At 40.6% G+C, this 24886-nt stretch overlaps 1 protein-coding gene across 3 annotated transcripts in view; it reads left to right on the top strand.

Annotated features, from left to right (window-relative positions):
- EIF2AK4 (eukaryotic translation initiation factor 2 alpha kinase 4) overlaps nt 1–24886 on the top strand; it is a 114254-nt gene that overhangs the window by 77975 nt on the left and 11393 nt on the right. For all 3 annotated transcript variants that reach the window (XM_029237372.1, XM_029237373.1, XM_029237374.1), the window contains 13 exons: nt 1161–1214; nt 3496–3732; nt 5162–5237; nt 5646–5767; nt 8513–8562; nt 9712–9880; nt 10800–10916; nt 12480–12545; nt 15450–15620; nt 16052–16186; nt 19171–19278; nt 19867–19995; nt 21567–21653. In XM_029237372.1, the coding sequence (XP_029093205.1) occupies nt 1161–1214; nt 3496–3732; nt 5162–5237; nt 5646–5767; nt 8513–8562; nt 9712–9880; nt 10800–10916; nt 12480–12545; nt 15450–15620; nt 16052–16186; nt 19171–19278; nt 19867–19995; nt 21567–21653 (1521 nt within the window). The remainder of the gene's footprint in view (nt 1–1160; nt 1215–3495; nt 3733–5161; nt 5238–5645; nt 5768–8512; nt 8563–9711; nt 9881–10799; nt 10917–12479; nt 12546–15449; nt 15621–16051; nt 16187–19170; nt 19279–19866; nt 19996–21566; nt 21654–24886) is intronic.

Below are 24886 nucleotides of genomic sequence, written 5' to 3'. Positions count from 1 at the left end.
TGTCTGCCCTCTGGTGGATGAGGCTATCTCTATTCTTGATTTTAAAGCAAAAGGGGAATCCAAAAATTTTGCGTAATATCAATATAGTTATAGCAGTTGGAATTGGTTATAAGGATAATGGATATTTAGCTCTAGAAATTAAAGGTTCCAACTGAATGGACCTGGTGTAGTAATGCCTGAAGAATACCACCATGACCAGAAGGTAAACTGAGTCTGGGGAAAATGTCAGGCACTTGAATTTTTTTCCCAGTGAGATCTCCATGTGTGTTCTTGGGATTGATCCTTGCCCAAAGGATCAGTTGTCCCAAACTAAACTGTCATTGTACAAACTAAAAGGGACTTATGTTAGTGTGCGCGGGCCAGGATGCCTATTGGAAATGGCATTAAGATGACAGTGGAGAATAAGGTTTGAGTGAGGGTGATTTAGATTCACATATTCATGAGCAAGAGTTATGGAGAGTCTTCCTCTTCCTTTCTGAGCAGAGCCAAGCAGGCATGTCTGTTAGGGTAAATCACATACAGCGTAACTAAGAATACTCCACGAGATATCTTGGAAAAGAGTTTAATGGTCTAACTGCCAGAACAGCGTGGGCAGCTGTGTTCATAATGTATCAGAGGAAATGAAGTGATTACTGTGTCCTTGCCTTGACTTGGAATGCTCTTCGTGGACTGTGTCCTTGGTGAAGTGCCTTTCCTTAGTCTAAAATTCATGTTTGTTCCCTCATTTCAAGAATATCTCAACTGCCAAGTTAACGTTATGACTGAGGTCTTATTTACCAGAAAGGTGAAAAATTTGGGGCTAGAGGTTTTTGTGTTGTTTTTCTCTTACTCGGTACTGATGGTTTGGTATTTCTACCCTTTTTTAACGTTTGTTTAATAAAGCTACTTTGTCTTTCCCTGAAGCCATTAGATTTTAAAGTTTGTCCTCAAATGAGGTGCTTTCTGTCACCTAGGCTGTCATTTGGGTGAAGTAAGTATTAAGATTATACGAATGTCCTTGGAAGGGTGTGCGTTGGGTTTCACGATGAGTTTCACATCCATCTTCCCTTGTTAGCAGATTTTCATTTCTGTATTTGATTTTCTTACCTCTGGTGAATAAAATGATTTCACTGTGGCAGCCTGCCAAGCACTTGCTGATTTGAATGTAATATATTTTTTAGCCTACTTCGCCTAAGTTTCCAGAAGACTTCGATGATGGAGAGCACACAAAGCAGGTAATTTTCTGATGCTTTAATTACTGTGCTCTCACTCTTGGGTTTTAATTACTATTTTTCTTCTTCTTCCATTAGTAATCTTCTGCCACTCATTCTCTTGTGTCATGGGAACAACGTGGGGAAAAAATATCAAAAGATGGAGTACTTAAAATGTATTCAGACTTGAAATACACCATAAAAATGCCAAGGGCTGACAGAGAAAATTAACAAACTACAGGGCTCTTTTTTGTGATTCATCATGCTTTTGAAGTACTGTTTGAACCCTTGGCTTAGCTATTGAAAAAAAGAGAATGCTCTTACAGCTCATTGTTTTAGATAAAGCTTGGAACTTTAAGAAAAGAAGAATATATCTTAAAACTACAGTTTTGTTCTGTCTTATGGTAAAGTAGCTCAAATTGTAAAGGGGAAGACTAGACAGCCAGATGTTACGGTAATTTAAAACAAAATAATTTCTCTTCCATACTACAAATGTGTGTGTGTGTGTGTGTGTGTGTGTGTAACTCATGTCATAGTAAATGTTGGCATCTGGCTAATATGAAAGAATCATTAGTGAATTTATTATAGTGCTTCTGGTGTACCTTTCTTCTTAATGCTGGCTTTTTGTCTTAGTGAAGCCTTCCATGGTTAATACTCTTGTCATGTAGAAGTTTATTCCTTTAACTGACTTCTTAACAATTATAATCAAGGCAAAATCCCTTATGTAAATTATTAATGTTGAGAAGAGAAACCTAGCTAGAATATTGCATTAATTTGCTGTTTCTTGATTATGGGTTATGTATCTGGATAGACAAGTCACTTAACTCTTCTAGACTTTAATTTTCCTCCCCTGTAAAATAAAGGTATTAAGTACCCTTTATTTATATTAACACTAACATCCTATAACTCACTAGCGTTTAATGTGACATTTGTTTATGGCTCGAGGGACCCATTCTGCCTCAACTATTGAATTAGTGAAGAACCATTAGAAAATACATTGAGTTGTGTTTCTACTTCTTTTGTTAGCTGTTACCACTGATTCGAACTGAGTTGTTCCCTATGTTTTGGGGTGTCATAAGAAAATATTCATATCCCAGCCTTTCCCTGTAACAACGTCAGTCTTATTCATTATTTCCTCATGTTGGCAGCTGTGGTGGTGTAGGAACTTAAACCACAGACACAAGTGCAACTATACCCACCATTTGTCACGGCAGTGATTGCCCTCCTGTCACAGGGACTTACTGGGCACCCTTGAGCATTTGCATTTGGGCTGTATAAACTTAGCACCACAGCCAGTGCCGCGGCCACCTCCCACGTCACATTGTTGCTTTTTATCTGAAAGGAGGCGGCATAGAAAATGCTTGTAGACTGAGTATAACACAGTTGCTGCCACACACAGAAATTAAGCAGTATTACATGCAGTCTGTTTTGCTGAATTGGATACTATTTTTACCAGTTTAATTTAACATAAATGTTCATAAAGTTATATCATGTCAGTTCCCTTCTTTATGTGAAAAATAATTACCTGTGTTTTTATTTTAGCCTAAAACCAGGGGTAGGGATTTGGGGGAGGGTATTTTAAAGATACGTGATTAGAAAATGCTTAATGAGGTTCATCTAAAAATTGAGATTTTCTGATCTCAGGTATTCCTCTAACTCCTTATAAATCTTCATTGTAAACAAAAGAATGACAGAAGCATTATGGAGCCTTTCAAAGGTTTATATGGCCTTCAAATAGTTCCCTGCTTAATCAGGTAATAGCTGTGAAGGTATAATAAACCAATAACATAAGAGAATTCAAGGGAATGGTATCAATACAGATAACATAAATGGAGAATGAAAAATGAAAAGTTGTTTTATACTGCTTTAGGGGTTCTAGAAGCTCCTACACGTTATAGTTTATACTAAAATTAAGCACCTAAACATACTTACTTTATGTTCTTGTATCTTTTTTGATACAGTAGTTTAGATACAGTGTTTAGAAGGTCTAACTTCTGCTTCTGTGTAGTTGTTGAGTTGAGGGTTTTTTGGTCCTTTATGGCAGGGAAGTATAAGAAGGGCCTCTTTTAAGAAAGACTCATATTACATTGTTGCACAATTCTGTGACCATAATGAACTACGGGAGGTGGGGGTGGGGGGGTGGGGAGAATGACAAATTCAGAGATTTCAGAAATACCAGTTAACATGCACCAACTAAGTGGAGGAAGTGTGTCTCTTTTGGACCTGAACCAACCACCGCTTGTCAGGAGAATCCCTGAGCACCCTCCACTGCACCCTTCCCCGGGGTGCCTGGGTTTCGTTGTAGAAATCTGTCATCTCCTGGCTGTTGAACCACGATCCGGCAGAGCGGCCCACAGCCACAGAGCTGCTCAGGAGCGAACTGCTGCCTCCGCCCCAGATGGAGGAGTCGGAGCTGCACGAGGTGCTGCACCGCACCCTGGCCAACGTGGGCGGGAAGGCCTACCGCACCGTGATGGCCCAGACCTTCTCCCAGCGCATCTCCCCCGCCGTCGATTACACCTACGACAGCGACATACTGAAGGTGGGCCTGAGCCGCGCCTCGAAAGAGCTTCACCTGGTCCACAAAAGGGTGGAGTCACTTCCTCGATTTTCATGCAGTCCTTTAATGCCTCCAACATAAGTTCTTTTTTTTTCTAATTGAACTGCAGTTGATGTACAAAGTTGTGTGAGTTTCAGGTGTACTGCAAAGTGATTCATATGGATATTTATGATTCTTTTTTTCAGATTCTTTTCCATTATAGGTTATTATAAGATATTGAATATAGTTCCCTGTGCTCTACAGTAGGTCCTTCTCCAACATAAGCTCTTAACCTGAGGTCTGTATATGCAAAATGTGTGCATATGCATTATTCCAGGAAGAGCCACACTTTTTTTAATCACTTAACTTGAAGGAGTTCCTGACCCACCGCCTACTAAAGAGATTAAGAAGCGGTGCTTTTAGAGACTGAGCCCTGGCCCAGCCGCCCAGTGCCAAAAATACCCAGCCAGCTCAGATCCAGATCCGGTAGCCAGTAGCTCCCAATGCTGGCTGCACGTCAAAGTCACCTGTGAGGCCCTTTGACAATACAGAGGCTCAGGCCCTACATCCGATCCAGTGACTTGGAATCTAAGTGGGAGGCGCTTCAAGAATCTCAGAGCTCCCAGGTGGTTTCTGAAGCACAGGCAGGTTTAACATTCAACATCTATGTTCAACATAACATTCAAATGCCTTCAACATTTTCTTGTTTAAAAACAAAAACGGTCTGAAACAGTATAGCAAAATGTTAAAATTTGATAAAGTTGGGTGAGTGAATAACATATATTTGTTATATTCTATGTCTCTGTATGCTTGAAATAGAATTTAAAAGAGTAGTAGAGAAAGCAGTGGTAAGGTTTGTGGAAAATCAGTACAGATTTCAGGGGCCAGTTTTTCTTTGCTGGCAATGTTAGACATTTGCAGGATTATGGCTGACTTTTTAATTTTGGGGGTTTTTGTTTATCTATTATTTCTAAATTTTCTATAGTGAAATAGGACTACTTTTATAATACGAAACAAATGCAAAAGACAGTTATTTACAAAATACACAAAGGCCTTGAAGCTTTCAAGAGGCCCATTATGAATTACCTTAGAATATGGGAGGGGGTTTGACACTGTTAGGTGTTTGACTGCTACAGTATCCCTGAAAGTCCTCGGGGAGAATTGTGTAGTATTATATGACTGGCTCTCTCTGAAAGGCATACATCAACGTAAGAGCTTGGACTTTAAACCTAGGCAGCCTTCCTAAAGCAGGACATGTTGCAAGACATGTGGTTTCTTCTCTCCTGAATATGTTCAAAAGGGGAATGACTTGCTGAGACCTCTTTTTGATCTTGGGAATAAGCAATGTAACGCCTACTGCAAGCCACAGAAAAGTATGGTAGGGGATCCCTTTGATGAGGCTTTGATGACATTTTAATTGGTCATATCTTAGGGCAGCTTCTCCATCCGTACAGCCAAGATACAGCAACACGTGGGTGAAACCATTATCCGCATCTTCAAAAGACATGGTATGTCCTTTTTAAAAAATTATGTGCCTTCTCAAAAGATGTTTTGTTTCCTCATCAGAAAGTACTATGAATGGATTTGGGAGCAACCATATTTTACTTTTTAAATTCAGTTCTAAGTTGTTGACACCTGTGAAATTTAAGCTTAATTTTGTAATTCAGCTTGCTGAGGAGAAACAAATTTGAATATTACAACCTTGCTGCTAAAATACAGTTGGTTTGTGGAGTCAGAAATAGGACTGAATTAACAAACTTAACCTTAGGTGAGCTTTCCATTTAGAGAATTGAAGATAAACTGCTTTCAGCAGTCCCAGTAGCAGGTTACTCAGCTGTCAGGTCTGTGTTCATTTTAAGTTGCATGTGGAAAGAATGAGAACCTGATGATTAGTTATTTTTTCTCGTTTGGTGTAGGAGCTGTCCAATTGTGTACCCCACTGCTGCTTCCCCGAAATAGGCAAATATACGAGCACAATGAAGCTGCCTTATTCATGGACCACAGCGGGATGCTGGTGATGCTTCCTTTCGACCTGCGGGTGAGGCTGGGAACACTCTGTTGACAGTGCGTGTGCCATGCCTGGTCCCAGGGGTGGCACCTGTATTAAAGGATGACCCCCACCATCCCCCCTAGGCTTATATTCTTAACGTCACCTTTAGGAAACATAATCTTAAAGGAGTTATCAGGGTGAGAGCATTATGGGAATTTGGTAAACATTTGACCCTGTGTACATCCACCTTAGTGCTTATGACCCTAGAAACCTGAGCCCTGTATTGCAGGTGCCAGGTCTGCATGTCAGTGTTGAGCTTCGCCAGGTGACCACAGCAGGCTAACCTGGCCAACTTAGACACATAAATGGAGTTTTTTTCTTTATTTATTGGCTAGGTCTTCAGTAACTTTCTAACATGTTAATGTCTAGAACAATTAAATTCTTGTAACAGCAAGCATCTCTGTCAATTGTGTGTGAATTTTGCTTATGCTTACTTTCTTATCCCCAGGGTTCCCTTTTGACAGCCATACTCTTACTAGTTGATCACTCACATGGTGTTGGCTGCTAACAAGCCCATCTGTACTGTACATGCATGTAACAGACAAGAGGTTAATACCCCTAATGTACAGAAAGCACTTACAGGTAGAGAGATGAGCAAAGGCTATAACCAGGCAGTTCTCCGAAGAGAAAATGCACAGGGCTGATAAACTTCTAAAGGATGGTCAGCCTCACTAATAAGGAAATGCAAAGCAAAGGTATCTGAACTTCACCCATCAGACTGTTAAAAATATTTAATTGTCCACAGATGACAAGGGTTTAGGAAAATGGGTACTTTCATATGTTGCTGATGGGAATGTAAGTTGCTAAACCTTTAGAAAAATAATCTGAAAGTATTTAATAAAATAAATGCACATACTATACCCTTTAAGCTAGCAATCCCACTTTGAGAGATTTACTTAAAGAAATAACACATCGGTATACTAACATTAAAAGGATGTCCATTGACAGTTTATCATAGTGGTCAAAAACTAAAAACTGCATGTTCATCAATAGGAAAATGGTTGAATAATTTATTATGGAATATTAAGGAGGTAAGAGATCAAAATACATATATATTTAGATAGATCCATATCTATATTTGATCTGTAGAAACGTCCATGGTATATTGTTAGCTGAAAAGAAGTATGTTTCAAAGGAACTCTAATATGATTCCATTTTTATTATATAGAGAAAGAAAAAAGTTTAAAAAAGCACAATTGAGCGTGTGCATAAGGTGCACTGTGTGTTTGCATGTACCCAGTATGTGTGAGGTGAATACATGTTCCCACATGCGTGTGAACAACGTCACATACCAGTTTGTTTGTATCACCAGAGTGAGGTGTGAAAGACTCGAACTTTTGACTGTATTTCTCTGGAGGGAGGTCTGGAATCAGGGCATTGTCTTTTTTGCATATCTATGTTTTTTGTTTTATGGTTTAAGAAGAAATTCCTTCCATACCCTCAGATTTAGTTTTTCTTTTATAGTAAGTCAAGTGATTTGGGATTATTTTGAGTGAGAGGTAAGTAGGTAGCATATCAGACACTTGGGCTCTGTTGAAGAAAGGATAGAAGGGTAAACCTTTACATAGCTATACTTAAAACTGGCTTCTTCTTCTCTAGACATTAGGACACTAAAACGCAGATTTTTAAACATCAGCTCTCTTTCTGTGAGCTGATATATTCAGTCCCCCAAAATAAAAAGTAATTGCCCTTTGAGAATTTGACCCATTGATTAATGATACTGTGTCAGATCTCTTGAGGCAATCTGATAATGGTTTTATAAGTTGTGGTGATTATCAGTGAGTGGTTATTAAGAATTTCTTCTGTAAGATCTACAGGAAAGTCAGGAAATTCACCATAAGAGGTAATACCCGGGCTTCCCTGGTGGCGCAGTGGTTAAGAATCTGCCTGCCAATGCAGGGGACACAGGTTCAAGCCCTAGTCCAGGAAGATCCCACATGCCTCGGAGCAACTAAGCCCGCGTGCCACAACTACTGAAGCCCGCAACTAGAAAGCCACCGCAATGAGAAGCCTGTGCACTGCAACGAAGAGTAGCCCCTGCTCACCGCAACTAGAGAAAGCCCATGCGCAGCAACAAAGACTCGACTCAGACAAAAATAAATAAATTTATTTTAAAAAAAAAAAGAGGTAATACCCATGTTGATTGCATTATTATAAGTGACACTTAAAAAAATTCACAATCAAATAACTTGCACAGACTTTAATTTGGCCTAATAAAAAATTTAGCAGAGTGTGTTTAATAGTGATTTTTTCTCAAATTCAAAAACCTAAGAAATGCACAGTGAATAAGGTTGGAGGTACATCCAGCAGTGCGGTCGGCTGCTGACTGACCAACTCAGGAACATCCCAAGGGGTGTGAATGGCAAGCAGTGCACAACTTTGTGAATATTCTACACACCAGTGAATTGTAAACTTTAGAAGGGAGAACTCTGTGGTGAGTTACAGCTCAAAGCTGTTATTAAAAAAACAAAAGGTAGGGGCTTCCCTGGTGGTACAGTGGTTGAGAGTCCGCCTGCCGATGCAGGGGACAGGGGTTCGTGCCCTGGTCCGTGAAGATCCCACATGCTGCGGAGCAGCTAGGCCCATGAGCCATGGCCACAGAGCCTGCACGTCCAGAGCCTGTGCTCCGCAACGGGAGAGGCCACAACAGTGAGAGGCCCACGTACCGCAAAAAAAAAAAGAAAAAGGTGGTTGGCACATCTTGATATTGACCTTTGAAACTTTATTTTTCAGGTTCCTTTTGCAAGATACGTGGCAAGAAATAATATCTTGAATTTAAAACGGTAAGAAACAATGGGGGTTCATTTGGTGGATGTGGGAAAGAAACCAAGGAAGAATGTTTCATCTTCTGTGATCCTTACATAGTAAAGAATTTGGAGTTTAAAGTACTGAGCTTGGAAAATGGTCAAAAAGCCCAGTCCCAGTACCCCTTTCTATGATCAGGACTGGCAGCCTCCCCTTTGAAGGAATGTAGCAGTTGGGTAGGTACCTGAAGCTCCCACAGTCTATTCTGTGCCTTCTAAATGTCCCCAAGTCACCTGACTAATTATTTTCACAACCAGTTGCTTGGAAAAGCATCTGGCTGTTCTTGATCACAGATGGCCCCTTTTAAAATTTAATTGAAGGGACAAGTGGCCAGTGGTCTCTGTGTGAAAACTGCCTACAAAGGTAACTGCATAAAAGCTGCTTCTGGAGAAGTGGAGTAAACCCAGCAGGAATGCTGAACGCCAAGGACCTCCAGGCACTTACTGCTGGGGAAAGGTTTGGTGTACATTCAGATACCACAGGAGTCAAACACCAAGAGCTTCATAAATTGGAGCAATATTCCTGTCAACGAGGCAGCCGACCTTGCAGCTCCTTTCCTAAACAAAATCAAAGCTCTTTACATCCTTTTATTCTCAGTTCCAAGTGAACAATTAATATTCATAGTCCTAAGGTGTGGGGATCACTGTGTAGAAAGCAAACACTTAAGATAAAATTATTTTTGTTTGTAATTTCATCTCTGTTCCAGACATTTAAAAAAAAAAAATTAAGCCCTGTAGTTTAATAGTGGCAACACTGGGAATTGGAACCTAGATCACAAGGCAGGACTATTCTGGGCACATCTATCTTTATGTTTTCTTAATCATACTACTGATTAATTTTTTCACATTTGTTTATTTTATCTTATTCAACAATCTCTTACACATATTTAATTCCAGTAAGCCAGCAGTCCCCAAGCTTTTTGGCACCAGGAACCGGTCTCATAGAAGACAGTTTTCCCATGGACGGGGGGTGGGTGATGGGGGGGATGGTTCAGGCGGTAATGTGAGCAACGGGGAGCGGCAGATGAAGCTTCGCTCACTCGCCCGCCGCTCACCTCCTGCTGTGCCACCCGGCTGGGGACCCCTGCAGTAAGCAATGACCTTAGAAATGCGGGTTTCTCTTTCCAGGTACTGCATAGAACGCGTGTTCAGACCTCGCAAATTAGACCGATTTCATCCCAAAGAACTTCTGGAATGTGCGTTTGATATCGTCACCTCTACCACCAACAGCTCTCTGCCCACCGCTGAAATCATCTACACCATCTATGAAATCATCCAGGAGTTTCCAGCCCTTCAGGTTCCTTCCCATATCCTAACATCCCAAGGTTATCCCGCTAGATAGAGTCCTCTGCCGAGTGCCTTGGGAAAGCCACGAACTGCTCCTCAGATGGTGCTGGCGGTGAATCACATTGTTACTCAAGTCCCCGGGAAAGTCTGATGTAGCTTTTGAGACTTGTCTCAAGCTCTTACCTCTGCCTTGACCAGAACGGGTTTTGTTTTTGTCTCTTTGGTTGGGGGGAGGGTGTTGTTTCTCCATCCATTCTTCCAAAATTTGAGGAATTAGGCTAAGATTCCTAGGATGCTTTGAGCATGTTGAGAGCCCTCAGCTCCCTCCTACACCCAGGCTCTTAACAACCATTCACTTTGCATAGTCTCTGTGGACTACCCAGCCAGTGGAGGCTGCTGTGAGCACAGTGGTGGCTCTCCTCCACCTTTCCTCTCCATCCCCCACACACGCCCTGTTCACCCCGCCACAGTGAACACCCGTCAGTCACGGTGTGCCCCTGTCCAGAAGGACCTCTCTATCCAGCTGTGGTTGGGGCCCTTTCTCCCACTGCATCTGGCTCAGCACACGGCTCGCTACCCTGCAGATGCTCATTGATTGACTTGTGTGCTTATATTCCACCAGCTGAGCTTATAGGTCAGTCACTATTGAACCAGGTCCTCTCTTTGAAATCTGTGTCGGCTCGCTCAGGCTTTTAAACATAGCTGGAGACCAAAGTATTTCTGATGCGTATAATAAAGTATTAAATTATATTATACTCTGACCACAATAGTGCAAGAAGAATGTATATGAAAAAGTAAACTAGAAGGCAATATGCTAAAATTCAGTCCTTCCGTTGTGTCAGGTTGGTAAATTGGTGATAAGATTCTAGATTTGGTCATGTGCGTGTATTGCTTTTATAATGAAGATAATAATAATTTCTCTATCCTAGGAAAGAAACTACAGTATTTACTTGAACCATACCATGTTACTGAAAGCAATACTCTTACACTGTGGGATCCCAGAAGATAAACTCAATCAAGTCTATGTTATTCTGTATGATGCTGTGGTAAGCATTTAATTACTTTGAGTTGATATTGAAGGATAATAATAATAGTTCATGGGTATTTTCTTAGTGATGTAACCATGAAACTGAATTGGAAATTTTATCTCCTTCCCTTATTGCTCTAAGGTAAAAGAACCGATTGGCTTTGATTCTGTCAACAATTAACAAGTGTTGGTTGAGCTTTTATTCTGTACTAAGCCTTGTGCTACTAGTGACCTCCAGGGTGTTTTTTTAAGGGTAACTTCTGAAGATTGAATTATCTTACTTAATTTAAAATATAATAGAGTTCTTCACTAACCTACTTCTTGAGGCAAAAAAAATCACTGAGTAGTTGGTCCCGATACTTGCCAGTAATAATTTTTAAAAAGAGTTAACCATTATTGAACATATGCCATGCTCAGTATTTAAGTGCCAAGCATTGTTCTAAGCCCTTTACATGGATTAACTCGCTCTAATCTCACAAGCACTGTTACTGTCCTTTAGAGAGACCAAGAAAGGGAAGTGTTAGTTTTGAGAGTAAAAGACTTATGCCCTGCCCTCATTTCTTCCAACCTGTGTGAGCTTATCAGTAAAGTCATTTATAGACTTGGATTGGTTGAACTGGAGGAGACTGGTTTAGACCTCTCTCGGGGCCTCATTTATCACCTCCTTCCTATGGGACTAGGGCAGCATCACCTCCTGTTACTCTTCCTCATTTAGCCACATCACAGTGTTCGTTACTCTCTAGTATGTGTGCAAAGCCTGGAGGGGAAACGGTGAAAAGCTTAAATAGTATTATATATTACGGCGCCGGGATGGAATTGAATCCTTCTTTTCTAATTTCTTTTCATGTCAAATATTATTTATTATTATCCTATTTATTCTAAAATAAGAACATCCAGGAGATTCAATAGCTAACAGTGCCAGACAGCCTATGCTTAAGGAAGGACGAGCAGGGGAAGTCCATAACGGCTTACTGTTTTCTGTACACTAAAAAGCTCAACTCGCTTTTCTTTTGTCTGCCAAGGACACATCAAGGGCCCTAACTTTACTGTTTGCTTCTTTGTGCTTCTTTTCTCCTCCCAAAGTGCTGCTGCTGTTTGGCAGGGACAGATACAACATAGTGTCAGAGAGATGCTGGCGGAAACCCCCGGGGATGGTGCAGAGGGCTTCCCATCACTCTTGTTCATATCCTACAGCCTGCCTGGCAGCGTGGGATGGCACTCAGAGCCTGTCCACACATGGCTTTCATTAGGGGACGTGGATCAGTTGACTCCCTCCCAGCCCAACATAAGCACCCTGGTTAAGCCTGTCCACCTCTGAGTCACCTCACCATTCAGCAAGTGCAGCTCTCCCCTTATTAATTCTTTTATGTCAGGGGTATTCACATTTTAAAACAATGGTAGTTATAGTTTATGTGAATTGTGGAGGGAAAAAATGTTTTTTAATCAGAGTTAATCCATCTTTCATGATGAGGAGCCGTTTGTCCAAAATGAAGGGTACACCTGTCAGAATTAGCCTGGAAATTGTATCTTGTTCAGGGCCAAATTTGGTGACTCTCATTGTTACCTTTTTCTGCCCCATTAGACCGAAAAGCTGACGAGGAGAGAAGTGGAAGCTAAATTTTGTAATCTGTCTTTGTCATCGAATAGTGTAAGTACATTTTAACAATGTGATTACAGCTCTCTCTGTAATTTTGTGGTACCAGAAAATGCCACCAAATTCTCGCTGCAGTAAGGCAGCAGTGCCCCCAGCTGCCTCAGATAATTTTCCCCTTGAGTGTTGATAGGTGCCATGGCAACGTCTGGGATTAGGGGAAGAGAAGCCAGTGTCATGATCAAAGAATGCCTCTCCATGCTGCCCCTTAATGTGCTGTAATCACCCTGTTTCTCCCTGATCACCAGATCCTTCTTTCTCACACCCCTCGTAAAGGCTGTGCTTGGTGGAGCCTCCTGCTGAGGAGACCTCATACTGCTTGGCCTCTTCTGAAACAGATGCTTCAGGACTAGTTTGAGGCACAGAGCTCTGCAAAGTCATTTGGTTGTCCACCTCCCATGCTTCCCCCCCTGCCCCCTGGTCTTCTAACACCTCAGAGCTGCATTAAAGCTCTTGCTTTTCTGGGCATTTCCTACTCCCAAAATCGTTCATTTGCTTGCATTGGCAATGAGGAAAATCTCATGGGGTGAACAGGTTTGTCATTTCTCTCTGTAGGCATCAGGTTGGGCCCAGATGTTTGACACAGTCACCCACACTTAACTCAGTCCCTGAAAAGCAAAACACAACAGGGATTTCTTACATTTTCCTGAATATTTATATAAGAGAAGATTTTTCTTTTTTTTTCTTTTTTTTTTTTTGCTTTCCCAGAACCCTTCTAGACCTTGGTCTGACACTCAATTACATAATCCTGTGGTGATGAGCAAAATTCACTTATGGAATAGATTAAAATATGATCGTACGGGGACTCCCCTGGTGGTCCAGTGGTTAGGACTTCGCCTTCCAATGCAGGGGCGGGGGGGTGGGTGCTGGTTCGGTCCCTGGTCGGGGAGCTAGGGTCCCACGTGGCTTGTGGCCAAAAAACCAAAAACATAAAACAGAAGCAATATTGTAACAAATTCAATAAAGACTTAAAAAAATATATATATATACATGATCGTACGCAGGCCAGGCAGAGCCATTCAGATTTTGGGACACCTACAGTGTGTCAGGCACAGTGTTAGGGATATAAAGAGGAGTCACTTGAAGAGTCCACAGACTGCTTTCAACTTCTTCATTCATATTGGCCTTTAAAAGCCATGAGGGGACCCATACAGCATGTTTCTACCCTCAGCTCTTTAAAACAACTTTCACAGGCACCGTGGTTTAAAGAAATCACTCAGATAGTTTGCAGGTTGGGAAAGTAAACCAGATACATACCACTAGGAGCTCTAGAAATTAAACCAGATTACATTTTAAATGTTAAATATTAGAGGAGATCTTAACAATTACAAAGTGACCCAAAGGCATAATTTTCTAATATGAAGAACAGTATTTACATAATACCCTAGATGTGTACACAGCACATAGCCTGTGCAGAAATAGTCCTGTGTATAAATGACACAAAGGATCTGCCCAAGAAACTGCCCAGTTCAGTGACTCCTTGCCCAACCAAAGGTTCAAGCCCAAAAGGTTCTTCGAACTAATGTCACATTTCAAAATATTTCACACTTGGTCATGATAGCTGCATTGGTTGCTAAAATGTCAGCTTCTTTGCTTTTTGCTAAATCTCTACCCACTAGTCATTTGATACTAAGCATTAATTTGAAGTTGTGTGTTTGATTAGTTCAAAATGGAAAAATTAGTATCTAATATAGGCATTTGGTACTCTCATTATTTTAAAAGGGAACTCTAAGGATACTAGAAAAGGGAGGAGAAATATTGCAGGAGAGTTTCAAATATCTGGCCCAGTCTTCGTATTTTACAGATGAGGCACCTAAGGTCCAAAGAGATATGTGACTTACCCCAAGTCACATGGAGTTAGTTGATGACAGGGTGAGAACCAGAATCTGGGGGTGTTAACTCCAGTGCTTCTGGTAGTTTATTAATGGGGTGATATAATGTTAAAATTTATTGAGAAGAAACAATTTTTTATTAAGAAGAAAAAATAATTTAAAATCAAAGATGTAATTTTAAAATTAAAAATTTTTATCTTTAATACAGTAAAGAAATTATAGATTTTAACACTTTAGGATTTTTTTAAAATACAAGTGATTTATGATTATTAAACAAAGTCTTCATTCAGCTCTTTGGTTCCACGTGCCAACTTATAGATGAACTAGGTTCTGCCTGCCTGTAGTCTCAAAGTAGCTATAATTTCGTTTCTTAGTTTCCACTTTAGCCCCTGGGATTCTTTTTTTCTGGTTTTATGATCATAGTTATTTCCTCTTTCACCTGCTGTGCGCCAGGGTCATTATTAGCCACTGCCCCCTCCTGGGGAAGACGAGGAGTACAGCTGGTGAGAGCTGGGATCTGGGGTGAGCTCTGAGCCAGAGAGAAGGAAGAATCAGGGGCTGCCTCTAGGAGATAGTATCCAAACTGCATCTCAAGGCTACAAATAGGAGCTATTCAAAGCGAGGACAGGGAATTCCTGGCTAATTCAGTGTAGTATTAGAACGAGTCAGACTTTGCCTTCCTGTCCCCCATTGATGTGCCTGTAGTAATGGAAATTCACGAGCATGAGGAAGGCAAAGAGGAGCAATACTGGCCTAAAAATATATAATGGAGGATCTGCTAGTACCAGGGTCTGCTCTGCTGGGGTCAGCATTTGCTGTAAGTGTGTGTGACTAAAAATTAACTCTGAGTAGGTACCTAAAGCACTTCTGCAAGGTGCTTTAGAGTTTTGGAAAAGGTTAATCCTTAGTCGGGATTGTGGGAAAGATTAAAATTACCCTTGAACACAAAATCCACCCTTTCGGAGGTACAAAAGCTCTGCCATGCTCCCCTGTGTGTAGGAAACACACTGCAAAGTGAGTCTTTCTTGCCGTGGATTTTGGAAGCTAACGGTGCCTCTTTGCTTTCCAGCTGTGTCGACTCTACAAATTTATTGAGCAGAAGGGAGAGCTGCAAGATCTGACACCAACAATAAATTCATTAATAAAACAGAAAACGGGTGTTGCCCAGTTGGTGCAGTATGGCTTAAAAGATCTAGAGGAGGTTGTGGGACTGCTGAAGAAACTTGGCATAAAGTTACAGGTTTGGCAACTGTTTGATTCTGGCAGCACAGATTTGTAGCATTAATAATAGCACAAGGAGGAAATGGGTTTTATTTTGTAATTGCTAGTAAGTTTTATTTTTCCAGAAGAACGCTGCTTTCTACATTTTGGAACATTTGATATCTAGTAACAATTTTGGCTTAAATCAGAATTTCTTTGCAAGCATCACAATTCCTATTGTGCAGCAATCCTTATTATGTCAGCCTCAGAGAAGCGGTTATTCTTGAAGAGAACAGAGCTTCTCTTACTTGGCAGGCTGTAGTTGAAACAGACCGCGTGCCAGATCTCACTGAATATTTTGTTTATACTAAATAGATTGTTCTGATGCTGATGATGGAAAACGGTGTCTTCAGCATTGCACGTTCTAAATCTCGAGCCCTTGACACGTTTGTATGGCATTTCCCTTGGCAGGTCTTGATCAATTTGGGCTTGGTTTACAAAGTGCAACAGCACAGCGGAATCATCTTCCAGTTTGTGGCGTTCATCAGACGGAGGCAAAGGGCTATATCTGAAATCCTTGCAGCTGGTGGCAGATATGACCTGCTGGTGAGGGCTTGCCCTGTGTTTGTTGATTTGTTCTGACTTGATTTCATTTCTTCCTCGACTCGTTATTTTGAAATTTTTCAAAACTACAGAAAAATTGAACCACTGGTATAATTGAACACCTATACATATTTCACCTAGGAGTAGAAATGTCTTGTGAACTACATTTGTAATGTTTTCAACTTTCATTTAAATAACTATAGGTTTACAGGATGTTGCAAAGATAGTACAGAGAGGTCTTATATATATTTTACCCAGTTGCTTCCAAAAAGCTGGCATAACTATAATAAAATACCAAACCCAGGAAGTGGACCTCCATACACTGTATGTGTCTAATTCTGTGCCATTTTTATCACATGTATAGATTCCCATAACTACCACCACAACTGAGATACAGTACAAATGGAATATAGAACCTTACCTCCCTCTGTGTCCCTTACCCCATCCCCCATTTATAATTGTCTTAAATATTTCCTCAGCATACTTTGAGGTCCACATCAGACAGTGTTGCGCTTTTTGCTTCCAGTGTCAAACTCTGTGGAACTCAAGAAAGTCTGCTGTATTTACCCAAAATTTTGGGGTTCTGATGAGAAATCTGCTGTTATTTGAATTATTTTTCCCGTATAGAAAAGGTGATTCTCACTCGATGCTTTTAGGATTTTTTTTTTTTGGTCTGTCTTTAGTTTGAAGTTTAATTATGATGTATCTTGGCATGACTTTCTTTGGATTTGTCTTGTTATGGATTTTCTCAGCTTCTTGAATCTATAGGTTTGTCTTTTGCTAATGTGGGTCCCCCACCAAGCCCCAGCGGGTATCAGAGAAGGCTAAATGGGGAGCCAGGATTTTCATATCTGCCTGGGGGCAGTGCCCCCCACGCCCCCACCAGCAGAGTCAGTGGAGGCCAGGATCCCCGACTTCCACCCATACCCAAGCAGTAACAAGGTCCCCCTTCCTGCTGGGGCGGTGCCAGAGGAGGCTGAGTGGGAAGCTGGAGCCTCACCACTATCCAGCATAGTATCAGAGGAGGAGTGTTTCAGGCATTATTTCTTCTACAGTGTTTTCAGCTTTACCTTCTTTTTTCTCTCCTTCTAGGACACTGATGACACAAATGTTATGCTCCTGTGGTTCTGGGACATTCTGCTTTACAGTCTGTTTTCTCTGTTGTTTAGATTGATTTTTATCTTCAATTTCTCTGTTTCCACTGTTACCTCCGTTTATGCTATTGGGCCAATCCAGTGAATTTTTTGTCTTCTGCTTCTTTGCTGAGACTTCCCATTGTTTTTATTTGTTTCAAGCCTATTTATAATGCTTGTTGTAGCATTTTTATGCTGGTTGCTTTAAAATCCTTGCCAGATAATTCCAACATCTATGTCATCTTGTTAGTGCCTGTTGATTTTCTCATTCACTTTGAGATCCTGGTTCCTGTTATGATACGTGATTTTCAGTTGTATTCCGGACATTTTGAGTCTTACGTTATGAGATTGTGGAACTTCCCTAGATCTTCTGGTTTAGGAGGCCTCCTCTGATACTGTACCGGGGGGGCGGGGCAGGGGAGGGAGTGGCATTTTGCTGCTCTCGGTTGGGGGTGAAGATCCATGTTTCTCACTCGGCCTCCCTCTACATCCGGAGCGTGGGACGGGTGCCTTGTTACCGCTTCACACACACCTCCACTGAGAGTATAGTGGAGGGGTGGGGGCGTGGGGGAGCTGGCAGGTGGCCTTGTTACCGCTGGATAGTGGTGAAGGTTCCAGCTTCCCACTCAGCCTCCTCCGGCACTGCCCCAGAGGGGAGGAGGGCCTGGTTACTGCTTGGGTGTGGGTGGAAGTCGGGGATCCTAGGGGTCCTGGTCTCCACTGACACCGCTGGGGGAAGCATTACTCCCAGGCGGATACGAAAGCCCTGGCTCCCCATTTAGTTTTCTCAGGACTGCCCTGCTGGGACTTGGCGGGGGCCTCCTTACATCTGGGAAAGGGTGAATGTGTTGGCCCGCACTCAGCCTTTGTGAGTGGGAGTGTCTGTGCTTTTTCTGTGCTATTTGACTGGAGCAGGGCAGATCTTGTCTAAAAGTTTTCTGTCTTGCTGGGTTGCCCCTTTCTTGGTCTTTTGACCAGAGACAGCAGCTTTGCCTTGGGGCTTTCTTGTTTGTTCTCCTTGGCATTGCTGGGTTGACAGTTTCTCCAGCACCCAGTCCAGAGTATCTGAGGCAAAAACCAAACCCAGGGAACTCACATGTCGTTCCTCAGATCCCCTGGTCCCTGGTCAGCCTGCCATCTTCTCTCCACTTTCAGAGTTGTCTTATGTTTGTTTTATATGTAATGTCCAGGGGCTTTAGCTTAGCAGGAGGAATAGGGAGAAATGTACCTACCCATCTTGGTCTAGAACCTATGTATGCAACTTTAAATTGTCTAGTAACATAAAGTAAGTAAAAAGAAAAAGGTGGAATTACTTGTAATAATATATTTTATTTAACCCAGTATATCCAAAATAATATGTAAGCATGTAATCAAAATTTTTTTAATTATTAAGGAGTTATTTTACATTTTTTTCTACATCTTTATAATTAGCATTTATTTAACCCAGTATACCCAGAATACTATTTCAATGTATAATCAAACACTTAAAAATTATTAAGGAGCTAATTTACATTCTTTTCCATTCTGAGTCTTTGCAACCAGTGTGTTTTACATATACAGCACAAGTGAATTCGGATTAGACATTTCAAATGCTCAAGCCCCATGTGGTTAGTGGCTGCCAGATTGAATAGTGCAGAGCTAGATGCAACATTCATCAACATTCACGAAGTGACATGTGTGCTTGCTCTCCTCTCTTGCTACACACACACACACACACACACACACACACACACACACACACTTTATTTTGTTGAACCCTTTGATAAGTTGCTGTTAGAGTGCAAATCATTGCTTTTCCTATAATCACACTTTCGTCTCCATTTCATAACCAGAGCTGTGTGTCTGTCTCCACAGATTCCCCTGTTTAGAGGACCACAGGCTCTGGGGCCAGTTCCTACTGCCATTGGGGTCAGCATTGCCATAGACAAGATAACTGCTGCTGTCCTCAACATGGAAGAACCTGTAAGTTCCAGCTTTGCTTCCCAGTGTGCTTTGAGATGCCTTTCATTTTGTAGTCATACACATGGAGCCTCAAATGTGGGAGCTATAGACTGAGGTTTTGGGAGATTACCTTTGCCGTGAGAGACAAGCCTAAGTCTTGGTGTGAGTACTTAGCCTCTGCTTTTAGCTGGGGGACCTTAGTCCACTAGCCTTACTCTCCTCCTCTGTAATATGCTATGTAAATGTGAGATATTACACTTGTTAGCAGACTCATATCAAAGCCCTTTGTTCGTAAATACTGCTGTACTCTACAAAGCTAGAAATGGTTTTTTCCCTGTGTTTCAGGCAAGATTAGTTTTCCCAGAGAAAAAGAATGTCTTTCTGATGACTTAGAAATAATTTCAACTACCCTATCTTAAAAGACTAATATAAAAATTTTTTGACTGTGTCTTTTTTTTTATCCATGTCACTTGAAGCGAAGACTTTTGCATTTATGTAGCTGTACGCAATTTTAAGATGCCTGTTTTCACATGAGCGCTGCCTCCTTGGCCTCACATATATGCCCACAGTCTCCCTCCTCTAAATGTAATCACTCTGTTTCTGATACAGGTTACAGTAAGCTCTTGTGACCTCCTCGTTGTAAGTGTTGGCCAGATGTCCATGTCCAGGGCCATCAACCTAACCCAGAAACTCTGGTCAGCGGGAATCACAGCAGAAATCATGTATGACTGGTCACAGGTAATGAGACAAAAAGCACCTGTGAGTGGAGTGCACAGAGTCGTGGCTTCAATAGCAAATCATCCTCTACGGCTTTAGTTTCTGCCAAACTCTTCATCTCTGTGGTTTCAGTTGCTTCCTCTATGAGTTTCTGATTGTTGCCGTAACAAATTACCATAAACTTAGTGGTCTAAAACAACACTTATTTATTATCTTACATTTCTGGAATTCAGAAGGCTGAAATCAGTTTCACTGGGTTAAAATCAAGGGGTCTGATAAGGCTGGTTCCTCCTGAAGGCTTTAGGAGCAGAATCCACTTCCTTGCCTTTTCCAGCTCCTAGAAGCCTCCTGCATTCCTGCTTATGGCCCCTTCCTCCATCTTCAAACTCAGCAGGGTAGCATCTTCTTTCCTCTCTACGCTATGCTTCTGTCCTTCCATCTCTTAACTGATCCTCCTGTCTCCCTTTTACCAGGACCCTTGTGATTATACTGGGCCCATCCAGATAACCCAGGATAATCTCCCCATCTCAAGATCTTTAACTTTATTCAATCTGCAAAGTCCCTTTTACCATATAAGGTAACACAGTCACAGGTTCCCAGGGATTAGGATGGGGACATCTTTATGGGGCCATTATCCAGCCTAGCACACTTCCCAAAGGCATTCTGTATTTAGTGTGTTTGTAGCTTTATATCTTCAGACCTCCCACAGCAGGCCTAACACTTGCTCTGGGTCCCACACCCAGAGTGAGGAAAATGGCACCATTGAGCACCTGCCTACCCTTTAGAAAGGGGGGCCTTTAGATGACTAACTTCTGTACAAGCAGATCACAGAAGGGGCTGCACTTCCAGGTGGTCCTCCGAGTTGTACACACGTTCAGCCACACTCGTGGTGCCCCAGAGAGTGGAGAGATGCCCAGGGAAACAGAACCCCACCCTCCCACCTGCTTCTTCCACATTACCTGCCAAGAGCTGCTGCTGTCCATTTTTATGTGTGTTACGTAAAAATTGATATCAGAAATATGCTGAGCAATAAATTATAGCCATTTGACAGAACAGTGTCCTATGCCATTTGTTTACTTGTTTCGTAAATTGTTAGAGAAGTGTTCTGTCCTAAAGTAAAATTATAAGCTCAGTAACGGTAACTTCAGCCCTGCACAGGGGCATCCCCTGCAGGCTTCTCTGCTCTGATGCTTCTTTGCTTTATGCTTCAGTTCTGCTTTTTACCTTCTACTATTTCTTTTGTTGCCTTTGCTTTCCCCAAAGGCCTTTTCACTCTGCGTGTGTGTGTGTGTGTGTGTGTGTGTAATTTTTGGCACCTTCTATCAAGATGTGAAGCTTCTGAAAACCTCTTACTGTGTCCTGACCACATTGAATGGCATGGCCCCTTAGAACAATGGTGAAAGCAAGGAAAGCAAAGGAAGTCTTATTCCTCCTTTGAATTCTGTACTCTTCTTGCTTAATATTTAAATATTTATATAAACCCTGAAATCAGCATGTTTAGTTATTCACTTTGAGAATCCACTGAACACAGTGTTTTCATTCTCGTTAATTACTTGAAGCTGTTCCAGCTGCTCTGTGTTTATTTGTTTCAGTCCCAAGAGGAATTACAAGAGTACTGCAGACATCATGAAATCACCTATGTGGCCCTTGTCTCCGATAAAGAAGGAAACCATGTCAAGGTAAAGACCAGAGGAAATCTTTCACAATTCAACAGTCAGTTTTCCCAAACAGTATTAACCGTGGAGCACCCAACCTTCCCACTGAGGTCCTGCCCTTGGTTGTGGGGTAGAAATACATTATTTCATTCTCCTTTTGAATCACTAGGCCTGTTTTTGGAGAAAGTGTATAAAATAAGGAAGAGAGAATCTGAATCTAAACACTTTTCTTTGAACTCAAAAAAATATAAAAATTAAAACACTATGCCTAGTTTTTTTCCCTACTTTTTCCCCTTGTTCCCTTTGACCATCTAAGAAAATAATAACTATAGCTGATACCTGCTGGTTGGCATATCCTCTGGCTACTTCCTAACCAATTCTACTATGTTGCATTTAACTAAAAATGCTTATCCCACTACTGGGCATATACCCTGAGAAAACCATAATTCAAAAAGAGTCATGTACCCCAGTGTTCATTGCAGCACTACAATAGCCAGGACATGGAAACAACCTAAGTGTCCATTGACAGATGAATGGATAAAGAAGATGTGGCACATATATACAATGGAATATTACTCAGCCATAAAAAGAAACGAAATTGAGTTATTTGTAGTGAGGTGGATGGACCCAGAATCTGTCATACAGAGGAAAGTAAGTCAGAAAGAAAAAAACAGATACCGTGTGCTAACACATATATATGGAATCTAAAAAAAAAAAAAAAAGAGGCTCTGACAAATCTAGGGGCAGGACAGGAATAAAGACGCAGACGTAGAGAATGGACTTGAGGACACGGGAAGTGGGAAGGGTAAGCTGGGACGAAGTGAGAGAGTGGCATGGACATATATACACTATCAAATGTAAAACAGAAAGCTAGTGGGAAGCAGCCGCATCGCACAGGGAGGTCAGCTCAGTGCTTTGTGACCACCTAGAGGGGTGGGATAGGGAGGGTGGGAGGGAGATGCAAAAGGGAGGGGATATGGGGATATATGTATACATATAGCTGATTCACTTTGTTGTACAGCAGAAACTAACACATCATTGTAAAGCAATTATACTCCAATAAAGATGTTAAAAAAAATACCCAACCAAAAATAAATACATTAAAATGTTCATAAATATATCACCTCATAACCTTTATTTCTATTTTCAAAGGAAAAAAAATCAACATATTTTCCCCTTGTTTTTCTCCAGTAACGTCTTTGTCTGGTTTTTATAGCAGAGTGATGTTGGCTTCATAAATTAGTAGGATCATCTGTTCTCTGGATAACTTTGTGTAGAATCGGTGTTATTTCATCCTCAAATATTTGGTAGAGTTCCTCAAATATTTGGTAAAACCACAGGGGCCTAGATAAAGAGCTATCAGATTGCCTCTTTCTCCTTAAATGAGTTTTGGTAGTTTGTATCTTTCTCAGAATGTTTCCATTTCACCTAAGTTTTCAGATATTCCCTTTCACTATCTGTAGGGTCTATAGTGATATCCCCTTTTTCATTCCTGATATTGGTAATTTATGTCTTCCCTTTTTCTCCCCTGATCACTCTGGCTAGAGATTTATCAATTTTGTCTTTTCAGAAAAGTACCTTTTGATGTCATTGATTTTTCTCTATTTTTTGTTCATTCGTTTCCTATTTTATAGATTTCCATTCTTTTTTTTTTTTCTTCAATCTGCTAAATTTGGATTTAGAGACAGTCACTAACTGAAGTTTGCTTTGTATCCACTCTGACAATCCCTGCCTTTTAATTGAAGTGGTTACACCATTAATATGAGGTGCAGTAATTGAAATGGTTGGGTTTAAATCTACCATTTTACTATTTGTTTTCTGTTTGTTCCAACTGTTCTTTTTTTCCATTTTTTTCTTTTCATGCCTTCTTTTTAGATTGAATAGCGTTTATTCCATTTTATCTCTACTATTGGTTTACTAACTATAACTCTTATTTTTGGTGGGATTTTTTTTAGAAACTTCTCTAGGGTTTATAGTATATGTCTTTAACATATTACATTCTACCTTCAAAAATATTATATGCCTTCATATATTGTTGTAAGAACCTTAAAACAATATTTCCATTTCCCCTCTCTCATCCTTTGTGCTATTGTTGCCAGTATTTTTCTACATATGTTATTAACTTCATAGTACATTGTAAGTATTTTGCTTTTAATTAGTTATCTTTTAAAGAGGTTTTAAAATAACGGAGGAATGTCCTTTATATTTACCATTTCTAGAACTGTTTATTCCTTTGTGTTCAGCCAGATATCATTCTGATTTCATTTTCTTTATGCCTGAAGAATTTCCTAATATTTCTGACTAGCGATGGTAATGAATTCTCTCAACTGTTACTGGTCTGAGAAAGTCTTCATTTTACCTTCATTTTTGAGAGGTAATTTTTCTGTGTATAGAATTAACAATTTACATTTTTTTCTTTTTGCACTTTGAACACAGGTTTTATTGTTTTCTGACCTGATAGTTTCTGTTTAAAAGTCTGCTTTGATCCTCTGTGTATAATGTTTCTTTTTATTTTCTGGCACCTTTTTAAGATTTTCTTTTGTCACTGGTTTACTGCAATTTGAATATGACGTGCCTCAGTGTGATACTCTTTATGTTCTAATACTTGGTATTAGAACTGTAGATTTGAACTGTAGATTTATAGTTTTCATCAAATTTGGAAACTTTTCAGACATTATTTCTTGAAATATTGTCTGTCCCTTTTCCTTCTGGGACTCTGATTACATAAGTTAATCATTTGCTCTTGCCCCACACCTCATTGAGGCTCTGTTTTTGGTGGGTTTTGTTTGTTTTTTCTCGCTCTCTATGCTTTATTCTGGATCATTCACATGTTTTCTGCAATATCTTATCTGCTATTAATCCCATACAGTGCACTTCTTGTCTCAGATATTGTAGTTTTTTCAGCTGTACAAGTTACATTTGTGTCTTTTTTTTTTTAAATGTCTTCCATTTCTCTCCTCATCATGGTTCTTGTTTCCTTTATATTCTTTATAAGATTTATAATAGTCATTTTTAATTCCATCATCTTGACATTTCTGGTCTGTTTCTGTCTATTGATGTTTCTCCTGGTTATGAGTTGTATTTTCCTTCTACTTTGTATGCCCAGTAATTTTTGGTTGGTTGTTGGACATTATGAATTTTACATTTTTTGGTGCTGGGTTTTCTTATGTTCCTGTAAATACTGCTGGACTCTGTTCTGGGATGTAGTTAAGATCCTAGGATTCTGTTTGACCCTTTCTAGGCTTGACTTTTAAGTT

This window comes from Monodon monoceros, unplaced genomic scaffold, assembly GCF_005190385.1.
Source record: "Monodon monoceros isolate NGI ecotype Baffin Bay Population unplaced genomic scaffold, NGI_Narwhal_1 Super_Scaffold_21, whole genome shotgun sequence".
Classification (NCBI taxonomy): domain Eukaryota; kingdom Metazoa; phylum Chordata; class Mammalia; order Artiodactyla; family Monodontidae; genus Monodon; species Monodon monoceros.
Note: the sequence above shows the minus strand (reverse complement) of the source record. Positions and strands in the feature narration are given on the sequence as shown.